The 19,231-nt window shown below is 34.9% G+C and overlaps 1 protein-coding gene across 1 annotated transcript in view; it reads left to right on the plus strand.

Annotated features, from left to right (window-relative positions):
* ABCA13 (ATP binding cassette subfamily A member 13) overlaps positions 1–19,231 on the plus strand; it is a gene marked incomplete at its 5' end in the record, with an annotated part of 84,724 nt that overhangs the window by 23,687 nt on the left and 41,806 nt on the right. The window contains 7 exons of the mRNA XM_082755379.1: positions 8,779–8,833; positions 9,448–9,625; positions 13,091–13,206; positions 14,616–14,772; positions 15,727–15,980; positions 16,542–16,734; positions 18,436–18,545. Of these exons, the coding sequence (XP_082611505.1) occupies positions 8,779–8,833; positions 9,448–9,625; positions 13,091–13,206; positions 14,616–14,772; positions 15,727–15,980; positions 16,542–16,734; positions 18,436–18,545 (1,063 nt within the window). The remainder of the gene's footprint in view (positions 1–8,778; positions 8,834–9,447; positions 9,626–13,090; positions 13,207–14,615; positions 14,773–15,726; positions 15,981–16,541; positions 16,735–18,435; positions 18,546–19,231) is intronic.

Consider the following 19,231-nt stretch of genomic DNA (forward strand, 5'->3'; position numbering starts at 1 on the left):
TAAATTCTGATGAGTAGAGCTATGTTATTCTATACAGTTGCATCAAAATGTGTTAAGCATGCCAGACTGTAGGGGAAGGATTATTATCTACCTCTTAGGGTAACTCTATAAAGAAAAAAGGAGTGGTAGTCATCTGTAATGATGTCTGTAAAGTACGGTGGTCAAAAAAAAGTTCTTACATAATTACTCAAAGAATGGAAATATATCAGTATAGAAAGGCCTTGTGCTGTACTGCTGCCCCATCTCAGTACTTCAATAGAAATCATCGGCTTTTTAAAAAACCTTTCATGCTATGGCTCATTGTAAGGTTCATGTAGCATTCTCATTTATTTGAGATTCAGTTCTTCAAAAGAGCTGAAGGGATCAAGAGACCCAATTTCAGCCGAATTTTGGTGGAAAGTGACTGTACAGTCTCCAGATCTGCAAATTGTAACTTTGAACCTCTTTTCAAAGGAACCTGTGAAACACTATTTAGTAGGAACCTTCTTATCCCTGTCTGGTTAGTGGGCCAAAAATAAAATTTAAATCATTTTTGAGGTGCCACCTATGAAATGTTCCATAAAATGAAAGTTGTAATTTTTCATTTTATAAAAACAGAAGTCTCATTATAAATTTTAAATGCCCACAAAGGAGAGCTTGCGGACTGAGTCTGATTTATAACTAATTATATATCATATAATATAACTGATTATATATATAGGCTGCAATATGTAGCCTATCTCCATTTTAAAAATATATACGTACAATTTCATTTTATTAAAGAAATGTAGATTGGTCTTCTATTCAAGTCTGTAACAATTATGATATTTAGGTTTAGTAGTAGAGGTCCAAGTTGATTTACGTGCTCAAGACTCAGTATGCTACACAACAGAAAGAAGAGATATTTTGAAAGGAGACAAGAGACAGGCTCAGATACACAGTGCAGAACTGCAGAACTAAGTACAGCCCTGATTAGACTACAGAGAAGGTATGCAGTCTAGAAGAAACACAAGACTTTTTCCCTAGATCTCTCCAGTCTATGCTGGAAAAGTACTGCCTGGTTCATATCACTGTCTCTCTCATTCCTACTGTAAAACCATAAATCTTGTAATACCTGATTATGTGAAAAGTTGCATCCAGGTAGTATGGAGTGGACTACCTATTATCTTGTTTATTAACTAGCAGGATGGAAACATTTTGAGTCTCTAAGACTATGCCAATGTGCACACAGCTTTCTTTTCTGAGTAATGGTCATGTAGTTTAGATTTGAAATAGAAGATCCAGAGGTATTGTTTGCAGACTGTCAATAAGATGTTGGTATGAGGAGAAGTGTCTTGAGTTGTGCAGTTCCTGAAAGGGAAATGAGCAGGATTTTTCCTATAACTGCCAACATGGTGTTCATGTCAAGCGTCTGTAATAAATATGTTTTTCTTTTTCCTGTGAACCAGAATAAGAAAAGGAAGTATTTTTTCTACAGAATGTCACAATACTTATAAAATATATAAAGAATTAATTCTATCAATTTAAGAATGCTTTTTTAAAATATTGGTATCTAAAATGAGTTTAACTGGGAACTATGTAAAGAAAGGAACAGGAATTTTAAAACCTGGAAGGGAAACTACTGGGGTAAATCATGGAGAAGTTGAAGAGGGTACAATTAATTGTTTATTGCCTATTCCACTGTGAAAAGCGTGTATAGCATGAAGCTCCTAGTGGCATTCCAAATGTAAATACAACACCAGCAACTGGGTTATTTTTGCAACGTATAGTTAAGCTGTGAAACTCCAACTGCAGGTTGTTGTAGAAGTTAAAATCTGCATAGGTTTAAGAGTAGTCAAGGGAGCACTTCACTTTTCGTTACCACCAGTCCTCAAGCTGTTTTCAACAAGGGGGTTCTCAAGCAGAAATTTGTATAAATTATCAACAGCTGGCCCATTCAATTTCTCCCATTAAAAAATGCTGAAGAAACATTAAGTCTTATAGTGCACTGGTTTCATGATTTTTTTTTTTTTTTTAACAGATTTAGTGTATAAATATGTGATTTTTTTATTTTTTTTTATATATATTTTTTTTTTTGCCAAGAGGATGTAATTTTCCAAGCTTTCAGTGTTCGAAAGTAGGGAATAGACAACAATAAAATGCTGGTCAACTGCAAGCCAATGCTTCTTTCTGGCATAAATGGACAGTTCTAAGAAATATCTCCTATCTCTTGCAATTCTAGTAATTCTATTTGGTAAACAAGGAAAAGAAATTATCAAATGTTTATACTCCCACTTTTTTTTTTTTTTTCCCTTTGTTAATATGGCTTCCAGTACTAGTAAAATTGATTAAACTTACCCCCACCCCAGTTTTTTAGAGTCTTTCACTGAGCAATATAAGAGGTAGCAACTGAGACTTTTACCTTAAAACCAACCCCAACCAAACAAATAAACAAATAAAAGAAAACAAACAAACAAACAAAAACCCACAACCTACTTTGTAGTTAACTGTGCTTGCAAAAAGATTGAGGAAAGAAAGGAGAAGAATTTTCTGAAAACTAGCTAAGAAAATATCTTACCAAAATAACATGTAGCTTATGGCGCATTGCAAGTGACATCTTAGTTCCTTTTCTGAACTATACACACAGTCAATTTACATGTATACAATCATGTTTCTTACTTTGAGAAGCTGTCTAGTCCACCCCACTCTGATCAGGGAATTAGTGCCCCTCATTTCCCAAGCTCTTCATCTTTCTATTAGAGAAGGTTAGAAGGTCTTAGAAAGTCTTGGTATTGTGGTGTTCATTTAATCTCTGAATACAGCATTAAAATCTTGATACAGTTTAAGGATGTTCATGGTCACAGTTTTTCTTGCTCCAAATTGCTTATGCAGGGCTTTGGAAAGATTGGAATTAGTGGCTATCACAGGTTTTTGGTTTGTGCCCATAAAGAAGTCTGAACTGTCACTGTAAAAATAATGTGACCAAGGCTGTACCAAGGACATAGACAAAGGATGTTTTAGGACAATTGCAGAAATTGTGGTTGCAGTTAAGTCTAGAGAATGTAATAGCAATCTGTAGATGTTGAAGAAATCATTTTATATTAAGAAATTTATGAAAAGGTGCAGACAGGGTTAGAGCTGTATCATTTCATATTTGTAGATATTCCCTGTCATGTGTGCTTCCCTTGTGAATACTGATTCAGGAGAATTTGTCCTGAAGGTAGTTCATACAAAGCTTACAAATAAAATCCTAAAAAAAGAAACAAACAAAAAACACCCTTGCATAAGTACCACGTACATTTATCTGTTTAATAGAGGCTTTGTCATTTGGAACTCATTGGTTTATCTGTCATTTACGGTTTTTTATTTTAAGTTCTCAACGATGGTGTTTAGTTTTCAACATATTGAGCATCATCGTAGCAGCTTTGCATGAAAAGAATGTACGTAAAGGCAAGAAAGCAATTAGTGCATCTTGCTAACAAGTATATTGGGAGAGAGAGGTATGTAAAGAAAGACAGTATAGGTAGTTAAAAGTAGAAATTTAGGAAGAGATAGATTATAAAAGTATGCTTTTTTTTTTTTTTTTTTTTAAACAAAGAAATACATGTACTAGCAAATAGCTTATACCAAAATGATAGGGTTATTTTTGTCTTGGATGATATTGTATAGTTTTCTCTTCCATAGGCTCAAGAGAACTTTTTTTCCTTCTGTGAATTGCAGGCTTGGCTTTATGTAAATTCATCATCTATTTTTAAACTGTAGAGGGAGGGAGGAAATTGTTATACTAAAAAATGTAGCAAATGCAGGAAAACCTCATGCTCCAGACTAATTGAAAAATTTAAAATAATGAATGAAAGGTAAAATATTGTATTTATGTAATACTTTGATAGGATTTTAGAATTCTAACACAGAGATGAATGTAGGTTAACAAAAACCTACTTCGGTTAATTGTAATCAGCAGCCCTGAGAAGTTTCATCTTGGTTGTGCGTGTAAAATTCCAAAAATGTAATCCTTTGTTTCACCGACATGGATTGAATGGAAATTGACTGTAGAAAATGGTTGCTACTTTTAAGAGGAGCAATTATGTTTTGGGACTCTTCCATAGTAGGGAGTTAATGCAGTACAGTTTGCTTTTTCATCAGTATTGTACGATACTAGCCTGCAAGGATTGTTATAGAATCACAGAGTCATTGAGTTTGGAAAAAACCTTCAAGATCATCTGGTCCAACCATCCCCCTACACTATCACCCACTAAACCATGTCCCTAAGCACCAGGTTCAACCTTTCCTTGAACACCACCAAGGACGGTGATTCCAGCACCTCCCTGGCCACACTGTTCCAATGCCTGACTCCTCTTTCTGAGGAGAAATATCTCCTAATTTCCAACCTAAACCTTCCCTGGCACAACTTGATGTCATTCCCTCTTGTCCTGTCACTAGTTACCTGTGAGAAGAGACTGACCCCCAGCTCCCCACACCTTCCTTTCAGGTAGTTGCAGAAAGCAATAAGGTATTCCCTGAGCCTCCTCTTCTCCAGCCTAAACAACCCCAGTTGCCTCAGCCGCTCCTCATACGACTTGTGTTTCAGGCCCTTCACCAGCTTCGTAGCCCTTCTCTGGACACTCTCCAGGGCCTTGATGTCCTTCTTGTAGTGAAGGGCCCAAAGCTGAATACAGTGCTTGAGGTGTGGCCACACCTGAGCAGAGTACAGGGGTACGATTACCTCCCTGGTCCTGCTGGCTACACTGTTCCTGATACAAGCCAAGGTGCATGTATTATGCTATTTAATTATGCTATTTAATGCTTATTATTATTATTATTCCTGTCCTCTCCCTCCAGCAGTTATCTCTTTTTCACAGTCTGTTTTTTCTGTAGTTGTATCAGTATATTTCTGTGCATGGGACTGAAGTCAACTGCTGTAGACTTCTTTATGACAGCAATGTAGTAATCTGAAGTTTTTGTTAGTTTACTCTTGGGGCCTGTGCACTCAGTAAATACAGGCTGTGGTGACTTCAGGAGAGAGATTACTGCCCAGCACATTAAAGGTTTCTAAACAGAAGTTATTCTTTGTGAAATATTTGAGTCATGCAGTCATTTTTGTCTCCATTATATTTTGCATGGCTCATTCAATCCCTGTGGGTCTTTTTGAAAAGTTTCAGAAATGCAGATTATCTTCTATAAAATTCATTGATTTGGTTCTCATAAACACAGGCCAAACCTGTGTTTATGAGCATGAATTCATTTGCACAAGCAGTTGTGAGAGTACTGTTTCATAGCTCTTTCTTTTCTAGCATTTCTCACTGAATTTCTCAAGAGGTTAGTAGCAGAACAATGGGATATGATTCAGATCAGTCCGGATTAATTGATGGAATATAGTGGAGAACCTTCCTGAATTCCTGGCAAACTGCTCCCGTTCTGGATGCTTTATGGGCGATAATTCTCTACTGTAGTCCACATGACATCTTTACTTGTTTCAGCTATTGGAAAAGCGATATGAATCATCAGGAACCATAGTCTGGCAAGCTATAAGATTTAAGATTTAAGATTTAAGATTTGCAGTCTCTAGAAATGCTAGCCTTTAAGATTTGCAGTCTCTAGAAATGCTAGCCTTTGAGGTGGAATAATTTTACTGTAGGATTTCAGTCATCTGAAGCTGGGGAGAGAAGAGCTTGGTAAGAGCATTCAAATTTTTAACCATGCAGGCAAGACCTTGACAATTCTGGGAAGCTCCTCTATAACTAGACCTTTCCTCATGGCTATAAAAGAGGCTTAGAAGCTGTATTTATGCTATTTGCCAATTTAGCTAAGCACTAGTGAGTACAAGAACACTTTGTGATGCTAATTTTCTGTATTTAGTGCTCCTGAAATTATCTGAATTCCCATTTTTCAAAAGCCTTGATCCATTGTTGTTAGATTGTCTGAAAATCATCTGTGTGTCTGTCTATCTGTCTATCTCTATGTCTTTTCTAACCAGGTCTGAAAGTAAGTTCAGACTGGTTTCAGTCTGCCTATATGATAAAAATCTGTTTTAATTTTATTTTAGCTATTCATTTCCAGTTCAGTAGGAATCCTTGTATATATGAAGTAAAGACATTCTTTCTTCTAATATGTACACATTTATTCAATCACTGAGAATGCTTAGAAAAACTTTCTGGGAAAGAAGCTCTTTTGAGTCATGGTGCTTCTCCTTTACACAAATGGAATTTCAGAAAGTACTTGGTTCCAGTGGAAAAAATAATTCTCTCTGATATGCCTGTTTTTACCTCAGAACAAATTGTTGTTTAAAAAATCAATAGCGTAAAAGAAAAACAAAGAAAAATTTTAAACATCTCCTCTAGGCAAATGACAAAAAAGACATCTGCAAATAGCACATGTATTTACTAGTGATGAACCTTATTGGCCTGATTTTTCTTTTGATTTGTTAATTCCCTTTGGGCCTCACTGTATAGTTTTTGACAGTATCTGGAAAATCATTACCTTTTACTACTGTTTTATGTGAGTTAATCATCCTCCTCTATTTTTCCACTTTTAACCCAAAAGTGCCTTTGTGATATTGTAATTGTTCTGTCTTTAAAATGAGGAATGAAAATTTAAAGAGGCAAAAATAAAAGCATAGATGTACTCAGTCAAATTGCACCTATTACTGGAATGAAGACAACATTTATATTTATATAGCTGGACACTAACAAAGTATGACAAAGTGCATTCAAGTGGTAATCTGTAAAATTCATCTGAGGCTACTAATAATATATTTCATTCCCAAACATACTTGGAAGATTATAATTGTTGTTGGGATAGATTTTTTTTTTTTTTTTAATTGGGAACAAACCAAACTTATTTTAAAAATAACCTAATCAGTTGTACACTTCCTCTTGCACTGACAATCTCATCCCTCTATTTTTCTTCTTTTTCTTGAAAAGAAGAAAAGCAAACAGCCACAGTTTATTAAATTAAATTATCTTCCAATTCCAAATTTCAATTTTCATTTACATAGTTGGCTACATTGTTACAAGCTGGTTGTACCAAGAAACAGAAAAGTCAAAGTATGCAGTGCACATGTAGGATTTTTCTCAGGCTCCCAAATGGGACATATTTTTAACTTAAAACCCCATGGTTTCAATTTGAGGTATTCATTATTGCTTTTTTTTGGGGGGGTGGGGGGGGGTGTTGTTGTTAATTTAGCTGAAAAGTTTTTGCCTGCAAAACATGTCATATGCAATCTAAAAATATTTTTAGCACTGAGAAAATGTCAGGTGCTTAGATAACAGCCTAACTTAATCCAGAAGATCAGATATACATGCGCATTCTACTTTGTTTTGTATTTAGTCTCTTTTGTGAGACAGATCCCACAGCAATACATGACATTGTTGAACCTAATTCTGCAGTTCAGAGTGCAGAAAAGCAGCTAGTGCTTATGCTTATTCATTATATCCAGACTCTGGAAATCACTCAACAGGATACAGTATTTGGTTTGGCAGCTTGGTGGCTGAGCTCTTTCTGTTGCTCATTAAGTATTTAGCCTTTTCATTCATCTCATGTAATGAGGTTTCAGACAGAGAAAGGGGTCACATATAGGTGCCGGGTGGTGATCTCTGTTGCTAATGACCAGAATAAGATAGATGAGACCAATTCAAGACACCAGTTCAGCTCAAAGCTATTAAAAAAATCCCTCAGTGTCCCCCCAGATGGCTCTGTCTGGCACAGGCAAGAGGTGTAAAATGGAAGAGAAGCTAACATTTTAGTTTGTGAATCTGAAATAAAATTTAAAAAAAGAAGTCATCTACTGTTATTTAATAATGCCACATTTTAGCATATCATTAAGACTGTTCAGTACCAGTTTGGTTTATTTTTGTTGAGGGACAATGTTTTAGACATTCTACTGTTTTGCATTAGATATGATATTTTATTTAGACCAGTAGTAAAACTGGAGTATAAAGAAAGTAAATTTCACATTAGTGTGAGACAGTTTATTTTAATGTTTTTATATATAAAAGGTAATATTTTTGTAGCATAAAGAAGAAAACAAGATCACATAGCTCTGGACTCATACCACAGATCTGTCCTAAATATTCAGGTGGTGGTTTATAGGATACCAGTTTAAGGATTAATATGGGAGAACAACTAAAGTCTGCATCAGTCATAACTGTGCTTATTTCTTTGGTGGTTTACATACAGCAAACATAAAATTTCATTTATAGGCTAAAATTTGTGTTTTCAGCAGTTCAAAACCATGGAGAGATGAAAATTTTTTTCTCTCTCATTTAATAAAGCATATGAAAAGTATACTTGCAAAGTATTCAGTCTTTGTGTTCTTGTAATTTGTCAATGAAGGAGGGGGATTTTAGAGCTGAATCCTGGTTCTGGAAAGTGAAAGTGTAACTTGCAGGTCCAGAATCTATTCATTTGCCAATGGATAGTCAAGAAGGGTTAGTTAAAAGAGACAGCAAGTTGACTTACCTGTGCACTGCTTTAAAGCCACCTTCCTTCCAAGGGCAGGAAATAGTTTGTAAAGTGATACTTTGTATGGAAGATCAACATCCTGTTAACAGGTGCTCAAGCAGTAAGATGGCTGCAGTTCTTACTTTCAATTCTTCATCCTACTCCCTATTTCATCTTGCTTTGCTTCTTTCTCCTTCTACTTCAGGCTTTTGTAAGTTCTGCTTCTGCTTTGCATGCTTTACCTGTTTTGTTCCAGGACTAACTGTTTTCATGGAAATCAAAAAGTAAGGGAATTGTCACGTGAATTTCCAAAGATTGTGTACACTAGAACTCTTAAATCTTGATGTAGTATTTACTCTTTCATAATTTTTCTTTTCACAGGGATCACACTCTACAGCCAACCTTACGGAGGAGCCTTGCTGCATGAGGACAAAATGTGAGCAAACTCTTAAAACAAAAACAAACAAACAAACAAACAAACAACATCAACAAAAACAGCTGTAATGACTAGGCAATTGAAGCTGTTAATTCAATAAGCATGTGTATTCCATGCAACAGCTGTTGACTTGGTAGATATAATTCAGTTCCACTGAGTGAAGTATGTTCTCTAACCTGCTATTTATACATCGTCTACTGTTTATATTAGATAGGTTGCACTATTTTCTAGAGAAAAAATATTGAATTTACCCTGACTGCACTTTACAGAGTGTTTGTGAGCAGGTTGTGAATTCTCAAACAGGTTAACTACCTTAAATGATTATCTAGTTTCTTTTTTTTTTTTTTGTAAAGGCAGAAATATTTGCTAAAGTTTCACTTCGTTTTTCAAACCTCTAAGCACAGTCTGTGTTTGTAACTAATGTATAGTTTTGTAACTCGACACATCATCTTACTCCTGTTCTCTAATTGGATGTTGACAGTGTAGAAACACGGTCTTTGCAAGCAGTATTAAGATCCTAATGTGTGATGTTGTTTCAGTAAAGGGTTGGGCTTGAAAATATTTTATTTATTTATCACTGTGTTTTCATTACAACATTTTGCTTTGTATCCTAGAATGGAGAATGTTCGTCAGTGTGGGGTAGCACTGTGTATCATGTTGGGTTTCTCCATCCTCACTGCATCCATTGGCAGTGCTATAGTGAAAGACAGAGTATCTGGCACAAAACGTTTGCAACACATCACAGGCCTGGGTTATAAAACATACTGGTTTGCTAATTTCTGCTGGGATATGGTAGGTATCCTGTGGGGCAGCATGTGAAAATTTTTAACTAGTTTGCTATAAATGAGCAAAAGATGTGATCACAAAACATGTGAATAAGATTTGAGTTGTATAGAGCAACAAATTTTGTCTGTTGTGTTAACAAATATTGTGGCTCCATTCCTACTTTAGTACTGTGAGATAAAATTCTATAAAACAGGCACTGCGTTTTCCATTTTTCAAAGCTGAATTGTAAGAAGGTAAAGTATATGCTAGCTTTAGGCACCTACAGTATTTCACAAATAAAAGGGAACTGGCTAATCAGCCTAGACAGAGAGGATCTTCCACACAGTTGTTCATGGCAAGAGTTACTGTGCTTTCAGTGCTTTGAGTTGCCACTGGCAAAAGCTTTCATATTATGGGAGAAGCCTGAAGATACTAGTCAGCTACTTTAAAGGCATAATTAGGTTGTTTTTTGGTGGATAAACTGAGAAGTACTCCCTGCTAGTATCTATTTCTGGCAAGATAGACAGTAGAAAATCTCTTTCATGATTTCACTTTCACAGAATGACCTACATCAGAAATGGACAAAGTCTCTGTCCTGCAAGTTTGTTTTTCTCCAGCAAAGTAATTTCTGTCATTCTTAGCATTACAAACAGTATTGTTAGCATGCAGTTCATTAACAAATAGGCAAATCTGAAAATTTTGTCTTTCAAAAATACTAAGGAAATTATTATTTTTCCCTGAAGCTTACCCTTCTAACCAAATATAAAGACAGGAATGCCACTGAGACCTGATTTATGCCAACACAGTTAAACAAAGTAGTTTTTTTTGCTTACTTTCATCAAGTCTGAGAAGTTGACATCTGTTGAGGAAAGTAAGAAAAGGTGGTGAAATAGAATCAATTTTCTCAATGCAATGATAGTCCTCAGTCACTCACTTTTCATCAGTTATAATATAAGTCCTTCAATTTCTCTTTAAGTCTAGATTCTCCAAATTTTCTCCAAAAATCTTCTCTAAAGGTGTCTCACAAAAAAAAAAAAAGGCATAATCTCTCCATTTATATGTATATATATAAACACACACATTCATGTGTGTTTGTCCCCTCCTGAAAGGTGTTTTTATAATTCACCTGTAATGAAGCTTGCTATAGTATTAGCTGAGTGTCTGGAGGGAACTTCAGAGTTGGAATTAGGGCATCTAATTGTGGGAAAGGCATAGAATTCCTCCTTTTAGAGAACTCATGCTCCACGTTGATCATTTAGTAACTGTTTTTAAAAGGAATTTGTGAAGAAGGTGTTTTGGCTTGGGAGATTTGTTTCAGAGGCAACAGTGAAAAATTGGAATCCTGGATTATCCAAAAGTAATGCATATGTTCATCACTCCAGAGGAGGGAAAGAAATGTTCTGCACTTTTTTTAACCCACTGGGTAATGGAAGGAAGGTCTGGATTCTGGCATAGACAATGCAAACATGAATTAGCCTGGTCAAGAACAGAGATTTTTTGGAACATTCTATTCTCATTCAAGTTATTCTAAATCTGAAACACGAGAGCTTCATCCATCCATGCTTGAAATCAGGATTTTCACACTTGAGCAAGCTTGAAGTAAGAGCACATTTATCCAAAAGTTATTTACCTGGCCAGTCAATCTTTGCATTCCCTCTTCTGCCATGTCAGATGAAAGGGTTTGGTTAAAAACTCGGTCCTTCATCATTCAGTTTCTCCTTGTGCAGTGAAGTCAGCTCTTTGTTATTTTCTGCCAATCTCTTCCTTTCAAAATCTTCTCACAAATTCAGCATCGTACTGCATGATCAATCATGATCTGGGAAAGAACAGACACTACTTTAAATGCTAATTGTGCTGCAGATCATCTAAGGACACTGAATGCATGAATATATGAACTATCAAATTTGAACTACCTTTACACATTTTAAGCACTACAGGCCATGTCCTGTCTTATTGGAAGCATAATCTTTATTAGACTTGCAGAAGTATTTGATTTATAAAACTACTGTCATAAGAATCAGGCTGTTTTTTGTGTATTTATGCACATGAATAATATTCATTGCAATGTTCAACAAATACAAAATATGTAAGTGCTAAGAAAATTTCATGACAAATAGAGATATTTTGTTTAGATTCAGCTTGTTTCAATAGAGGGGCAATTAAGATTATTTATTTGTGCCTGACTTTTATAACATGCTATGCTTTCAAGTAAGATTATTTAAATAGAATTTAATGTTAAAAGTTATTTATTTCTAGAAAACAAGTTGAATATATTCATTTGTTGAAATATTTTAGGACTCAGATGCTTTGTGACTTCTATACAATGTTTGTTAAACAGCTCCAGAATAAACTGAAGCCCAAATCTATGGAGTGGTGTTGTATGATATTTATGTATGGCATTGATGGTGCCATAAGGTACACTGTGAACAAAATGAGAACATTACACCAGTCTATGTTTTGCTCAATTGCCTTTCCATTAAAAAATGTTATCTTCCCATTGGCAAGGAAATGATGCCTTCTGGTTTAAGCATAGACAGGTTTGCATTGTCCTTCAGTATGAATGTTTACTTTTACAGTATGTATACTGTGCTACACTGAGTATTCAGCTAGACCTTAATTGCAATCATTTGTTGCCTTTATTGCAGTTTCATCTCAGAATCTCAGCTATATTAGAATAAAGTTTATAAATCTTATATAGCATGGAAGTGGAGGCAGTCACTGCCCTAGTGAGCTCAGCTTCAATGCACAGAGCAGGCAGATGCTGGGAATAGAACCAGGCGCAGATTTTCACATCTTGCTATCGCTCAATGTGAGCAGAGCCCCTCTCTCTTCACTGTTTGGATATGAATCCCCTGTACTAATCGTATCCCCACACTAAGAAGTATTTTGTTACCATTATATCAAGAGACTAAATAGAAATTGCTTTCCCTGTTGCCTAATGGCTGTAACTCTTGTAAATGTCATGCCTGTTCCTATTAAAAAACTGTCATTTGCTTCATCAGCACACAAAGTCCTTCATTAACGTCTCTTTCAAAATTGTGTCTTTACTAGTATCCTGTAACTGAAGCATAAATCAGTGAAACTGCTCTTTTTGGATCCAAGAAACTGTATTCACAATACAGTTGGATATTTTGGAGCAATGGTCCCATAAGGACTCATTATCTGGGAGAGTTAGCTTGTTAAATGGATGTATCAGAAAGGTGAATAGAAAGAGAATTAAGGGGAATACTCTATAGCCGGATTTTATTTTGTCAGGGTAAGTTTCATGTATATATGTTTAAGAGGGGTAGCTTCACAGCCAGTTCTGAAATCTCAGAATTCTTCTGCCTAATTCTTCGTAATTCACAGAGTAATTATATTGCAAATACGAAAAAGTTCATTTGTACATTTGTAGAGCCCTTCTATGCTAATTAAGAATGTTACTAAGAGACAGTCGCCTGCTAAGTGCTTTTTTTTTTTTTTTTTTTTTTTTTTTTTTCCTTGTGTTTCTAGCTGTTTTACATGGTTCCAGTCACCCTCTGTGTTGGTGTTGTTATTGCCTTCCAGCTTTCAGCCTTCACTTGCCGAAAGAATTTGGCAGCCACTGTTCTCCTGCTGGTACTCTTTGGGTATGTGATTGGAAATGCTACTGTGGAATTATGACTCGTAGAAAACAAACAGAAATCTTTAGACTTGCTTTGCACCTGCTGTTGGATGCATGATTTTCTCTCTTTGGAAGTGATTACAATTCAACAAAAGATAGTAAGAAAACAGGCTGAAACATGAGTTTGAAAGTTCCACGTGGAAGTGATGGTGGTGATGGATTAGCTTGCTTGCTCACTCAGGGCAATAAAAGAAAAAAAAAAAAAAAGGCACTGGAAATGTCTCAAAAATAGTCTGTATAACAATCATTTGCTGATAGAAATTGATTGTATGTTATCTTCCAGAAAGGAGGGAATAATAACTGTCAGGTCAGAATTTCAGTGCTTAGATGTGCAGAGTAGCAAAAAGAAGGCAAGAAGTGGCTGTCTTTTTTACAGGTCTACCAATTTTCAGTAATTCTGTAATCTTATACAGCTCCAGCAATTTATATATCCAGGGAGAAGGCTGTCCAATGTGGAGTACTGAACTGGTTGAAGATTTGTCTCCAAATAGTGCAATGAGATAGAAAAGTCCTCCCTTATAACCATCGTGCTTAAGTTTCACATAAAATAAATAAATAAAAGTTACAGAAAGATAAAATAACTAATTAAACTGAGCATTGATTTCTCTATATAAATATATATTGAACCCTGGGCTTAATCAAACTAATGGTTCATCTGTGCTGTTGCTTTGCCTTATGTGCAGTCCCAGGTGATGTGAGAAATGCTGAAAATGGATAGTTACAGGATAAGCATTCTGAAGAATTTTCTTCCTTAACCAAATAACAGTTGCTATCTGTGTGAAGGAGATTGCATACTTTATGAGACATGTTTAAATAGCAAAATGTGCCTGCTTATGAGAGAATACAGGAAAAGAAAGGACTTTCTGTAAGACCAGGACATCCCATCATAGGAGAAAAAAAACAAGACCAACTTTTGCTAGATCAAATAAGCCAAGCCATAACATCATCATACTGTAATGTTATATTACTATTTTCTACCCCTTTTTCTCCCCTTTCATTTTATTTTACATCTTCCCCCTCTCTCTCCTGTCTTTTTTTTCTTTCTATTTGTGTTCTCTTTTCCTTCTATGAAAGTCTGTTTTTAATTCTATCCCCATATAAAACATTTGTTAAAAGATGCGTGATTTTGCCATGGAGCTTGTGAACTCTGGAACAGTGAAAGTAATACCATGCAGTTAATACATGCAAAAATGGTTCATATCTGCCTATTACATGACAGTAGAAATGGGTACTTCTACAGAATCATAAAGTAATTAGATGAAGAAAATTTATCCCAAATTTGACCTCTTTTTCAGTTGGTCAGAAGAGTTGCTTAACTTGTTTGTGATGTTTTTTTTTTTTTTTTTTTTTTTTTTTTTTTTTTTTAACTTTCAGATATGCAACTTTACCGTGGATGTATCTTGTATCCCGATTCTTCTCAAGTTCAGATGTTGCTTTTATTTCTTACATCTCCTTAAACTTTGTGTTTGGCCTTTGTACCATGCTGGTGACTCTCTTACCTCGTTTGTTAGCTATAATTTCCAAAGTACAGGTCAGTATGAAACCTTAGTTTCATATTACTCATGAGATGTATACACACATATGTATGTGTGTATGCATATTGCATATGCATACCTATGCACAGACTAGATAATTTCTAGCAGAAAAAAAAAAATGGTATTTTAAACCTTCCTGATATTTCTGTCCCACTATATACCATATTGCTTGTTACTGTCTTGAATTTTAACTTGTTTATAAGAAGAACAAGAAGAAAAAAAAAAAACTTGCACTGAAATAATGGAAAAATAGTGTTAATTGAAATCTTGACATTTTCCAGACCATTAAGTTGTAATTTGCACATAATGGGAGCTGTTCTGGTCCATTGAATAGACTATATGCATTGTAAAATGTGTTTGAATAATATTGACATAAGAGATAATCCGCTTATTTCTAGGATCAGTAATGCGCTGTATGAATAGTAATATGCATTCTCAGTCCATGTATGTAATTTTCATTATTCTTAATGGTAATTAAGCAACCTGATGGAAAGAAAACCAGAATATGTGTATTTCGCTACATATGCATGTAGCAGGTCAAAAACTTGATGTTTGAAGACAAATGTGGATTACACATCACACAAATTTGGAGGCAGATTTGATGCCTCCAAAATTCGACTAGGGTTAAGTTGGTGATTTAGAATTAATAGCATTCAAATATTAAAATTTTAAGAAAGTGCAGTGACCACAGCCATGTGTCTGTTCTGTCACTGTCTGTGAACCTCAGAAAACTAGGACTCTGTGGGTGTAGGCACTCTAAAACACGATAAGAGATGATCCCTGTCCCAAAATAGTTCATGATGTGCTCTGCCAAAATCAGTTTTCCTTGAGTGAGATTTGAAAGGTGTGTCCAGGTTAGTAAGTATGCTTAATGTTTTGTTGGAGAAAACTAATTTTCTTTCTTTATTTCTTTCTTCCTTTCTTTTTTTTCTTTCTTCATGGATTTTAAGAGTTTTCAGTACATCTACAATATCCTCAAATGGACATTTATAATTTTCCCACAATTCTGCTTAGGCCAAGGTTTAATAGAACTTTCATACAACCAGATCAAGTTTGACCTGACCAACAACTTTGGAATAGATTCATATGTGAGCCCATTTGAGATGAATTTCCTGGGCTGGATTTTTTTGGAAATGGCCCTGCAGGGAACAGTTCTTCTTCTTTTACGTCTTTTTTTCCATTGGGATCTCCTCCAGAAACCAAGGTGTGTGCATTACCATTTGTATTCTGCCATAGTAAACAGTTAACTAATTTTTAAAGAAAGAAAATGGAATCCTGCCCACTTAGGTGTTTTGTTTTGTTTGCTTCAGAGTTATTTGAACTGGATGATTTTGTGGTTCCATGCTTCAATTTTGAATGAAGGATTTCCCCATTTCATCATTCTTGTTTCTTACTTAAATAATGTTTCAATGTAGAGCTCATTCTCAGTTGAAATGTCTCTGTTGCTGTTTCATATGAGCAGTAGAGTGCAATTGCATTTTTAGGAAGGAGAAATAAATCACAGAATCACAGAATCATAAAGGTTGGAAAAGGTCCAAAAGGTTGTCTTTTGGACAAGATTATCTAGTCCAACCACCCCCCTACCACCAATATTACTATATTATTGTAAACTGCAGAAAAAAAGCACAAATGCTTTCTTTTTCCCTTGGATTCTGCTGAAGGGTGATCACCAAGCTTTAAGGGATTCCAGGTAAATAAAACAAGAGTAATCCAGAGTACATCAATGTTCAATTTGTTATGTGGGATTCGTTATCTTCTATTTTAGGGGTCAGTGTTCAGTTAATAGCATAGTCAGCCCTTCAGAAGATATTGATGTAGAGATGGAGCGACAGCGACTTTTTGGTGAAAGAACTGGTAATGACATCCTTCTTCTGTACAACCTCAGGAAGTGTTATGGAGGTTTCAGTAAGAAGAACATAGCTGTGGAAAACATAAGTTTGGGAATACCACGGGGAGAGGTAAAGAGGACTTTTTTCTTCCTTCAGGAAAATCGAAACAAAACAAAATCAAACCAACCAACCAAATATTCCCCCTCCCTCCCCCACCCAAAAAAAAAAAAAAAAAAAAAAAAAAAAATCCCCCTCCTCCCCCCAAACCCCACTTGATTCCTGCAGTTGTTCAGACCTGCAATCAAAGATTTGTAGATAGGAGAACAATTTCAGTTGTAGTAATTTCTGAAAATCGGTAACTGGATAGAAGTAGAAGATGTGGTGGTCTTTAAGAAGCAACAGTTCACTTATTTCTTTGGTTTAACACTGTATCGGAGTCTTAATTTTTTCATCTTGTTTATCTTCAGCGAATTACTGTTTCATTGGCTAACATGAAGTGCCAGGAGGTAGCAGAGCAATTCAATGCCAAAGAGAAAGCAAAGAATATGTAGCACAATTGCAAAATGTGAATAGGATTCTGAATTTGTCTCCAAGGCAACATTGTATTTCTCATACTGAAATCATTCCAGTGTATTTTAATATAGTATATAATATACCAATATGCTATATTAATAAACTGAAAACTCACACTGAATGATGGTAATCCTAAAGATTTCAGAACAGCATTTAGTTTTTCAAGATTTAGATCCTTTTGGGAAGTGCAAATTTTCATTTAAAATACTGGTTAGGATAAGACTTTTTTTTTTTTTTCTTGGTTGACGTTAGCAAACTACAAATATGCATTAGTAAAAACAAATATGAGAAATGTACTTGGCAGCACAGGTCCAGTAAGATACAGACAGTTACAGGTCAGTTGTTGGGTAACTGGAGTAACCTGGAGGATGTTGCTGGTTAAAACCTATTTATCAATAAGAAAGTTCATGAAACAAGTATTTTGAAAGTTATGAAGTGCTATTTGTAAACTTAATACAAATACTGTCCTAGCTTGAGCAAGTATTCATCACAGTTGGACTCTGAATTAACTGAGTCAGTGTCTTGGATGTTCACTGTTAGTTTACTTGCACAAGATGAAGCAGCTTAGGAGAAACTAAGAAATATTAATTAAAAAATATTGACTATATTTCTTTCTGGCTCAATTTGGATGTGAAACCTCCAAGCTCAAATTTAGCACTTAATAACTAATAACTAATTGATCATTATAATAATGATCAACTATTAATAATTGATAATAATAACAACCAATAATAATTAGAATAATTAATAACAATAATCATTATATAATCAATTGTTAATGTTTTAAATTATTTATTATAACTATACATAACTATATCAAATATAGTTATATATATTTAATACATATAATTATATATACAATTATATTAAAATTAATAATGATAATAATTATTATTTAATACTATTTGATAGTAATAACTAATTGATCAAATAACATGCATTAAATTATAGGACAGGGTTTTAAGTGGAAGGCTAAATAAGTCATTTTTAAGAATGTAGGAGGTAATCAAATTATTTTATTTTATTGAAAACTTATTTTCTGTTGGAAAGGGAATTGCACATACTGAATAGCCGTATACAGTATCTTACAGACATGATAAGAAATATGAAAATGGGAGAAACTGTTGAAGAATTAATATTACATATTTCCTTCAGCATAGCAGATTGATAACAATTTTTCACCTTTGCTCCTTATTTTTTCTTTTTGTTTGTTTGCTTTATTTCTTTTGGTTTGGTTGTTTCTTTTTTTTATCTTAGTGTTTTGGACTCCTGGGAACAAATGGAGCTGGGAAAAGCACAACATTTAAGATGCTGACTGGAGACATCATCCCATCTGCAGGGCGTGCTGTTATCCGGACTCCTGCAGGGTAAATAACACAGGGTTTGATCAGAATAGTGCTAATTGATAATGCCAATGATCAAAAACTAGCAGTCTTCAGTCCTTTATATTGTAGTGTAGGGACCTGGTTTGATCCCTTTTAAATCCATATTGCATCATTGCTGTTAAGCCCTTGTCAGGAACATCAGGGATTATGACAACATTTTGAAGTCTGAGAGCTCTGTTAATCGAGAATTTGAAGAAGTTGTCTGGTAGCAAAAGAGTAGGCTACAGGAAGCCTCAGTTGTAACAAAAATCTTAATATACCGTATGTACAGATGCATGGATGTAAATCTCGCATGCTAGTGGGACATAAATCTCCCATGCTAGTGCTGCACCAAAAGGTTTCCAGGCTGAGGATGATGACTGGTGCTTAAAGTGGATAATTTTAAAATGTTGACACTTGGGTCCTTCAGAGTCATTAATTAATTACTTGATCAACATGTTGTGTAATGAAGAAAAGAGATATAGTGTTTGTGGTATTGAGGATAACTTTGATGGAGTGATAAGTGAATAATGGCCTTTTTGGTTTAGGTGTAACCAACATGTACAGGTTTTACCAGCAACATTGGAGGGAAAGTAAAATTATTTTTGAGTAAAAGCAAAGTAAAATGTGTGTATGTGTATGAATGTATTGTGGGCTGGTTAACAATTTTAAACCTTGTTTGTTTATTT

The sequence above is a fragment of the Aythya marila genome, assembly GCF_965140915.1.
Source record: "Aythya marila genome assembly, chromosome: 2".
Classification (NCBI taxonomy): domain Eukaryota; kingdom Metazoa; phylum Chordata; class Aves; order Anseriformes; family Anatidae; genus Aythya; species Aythya marila.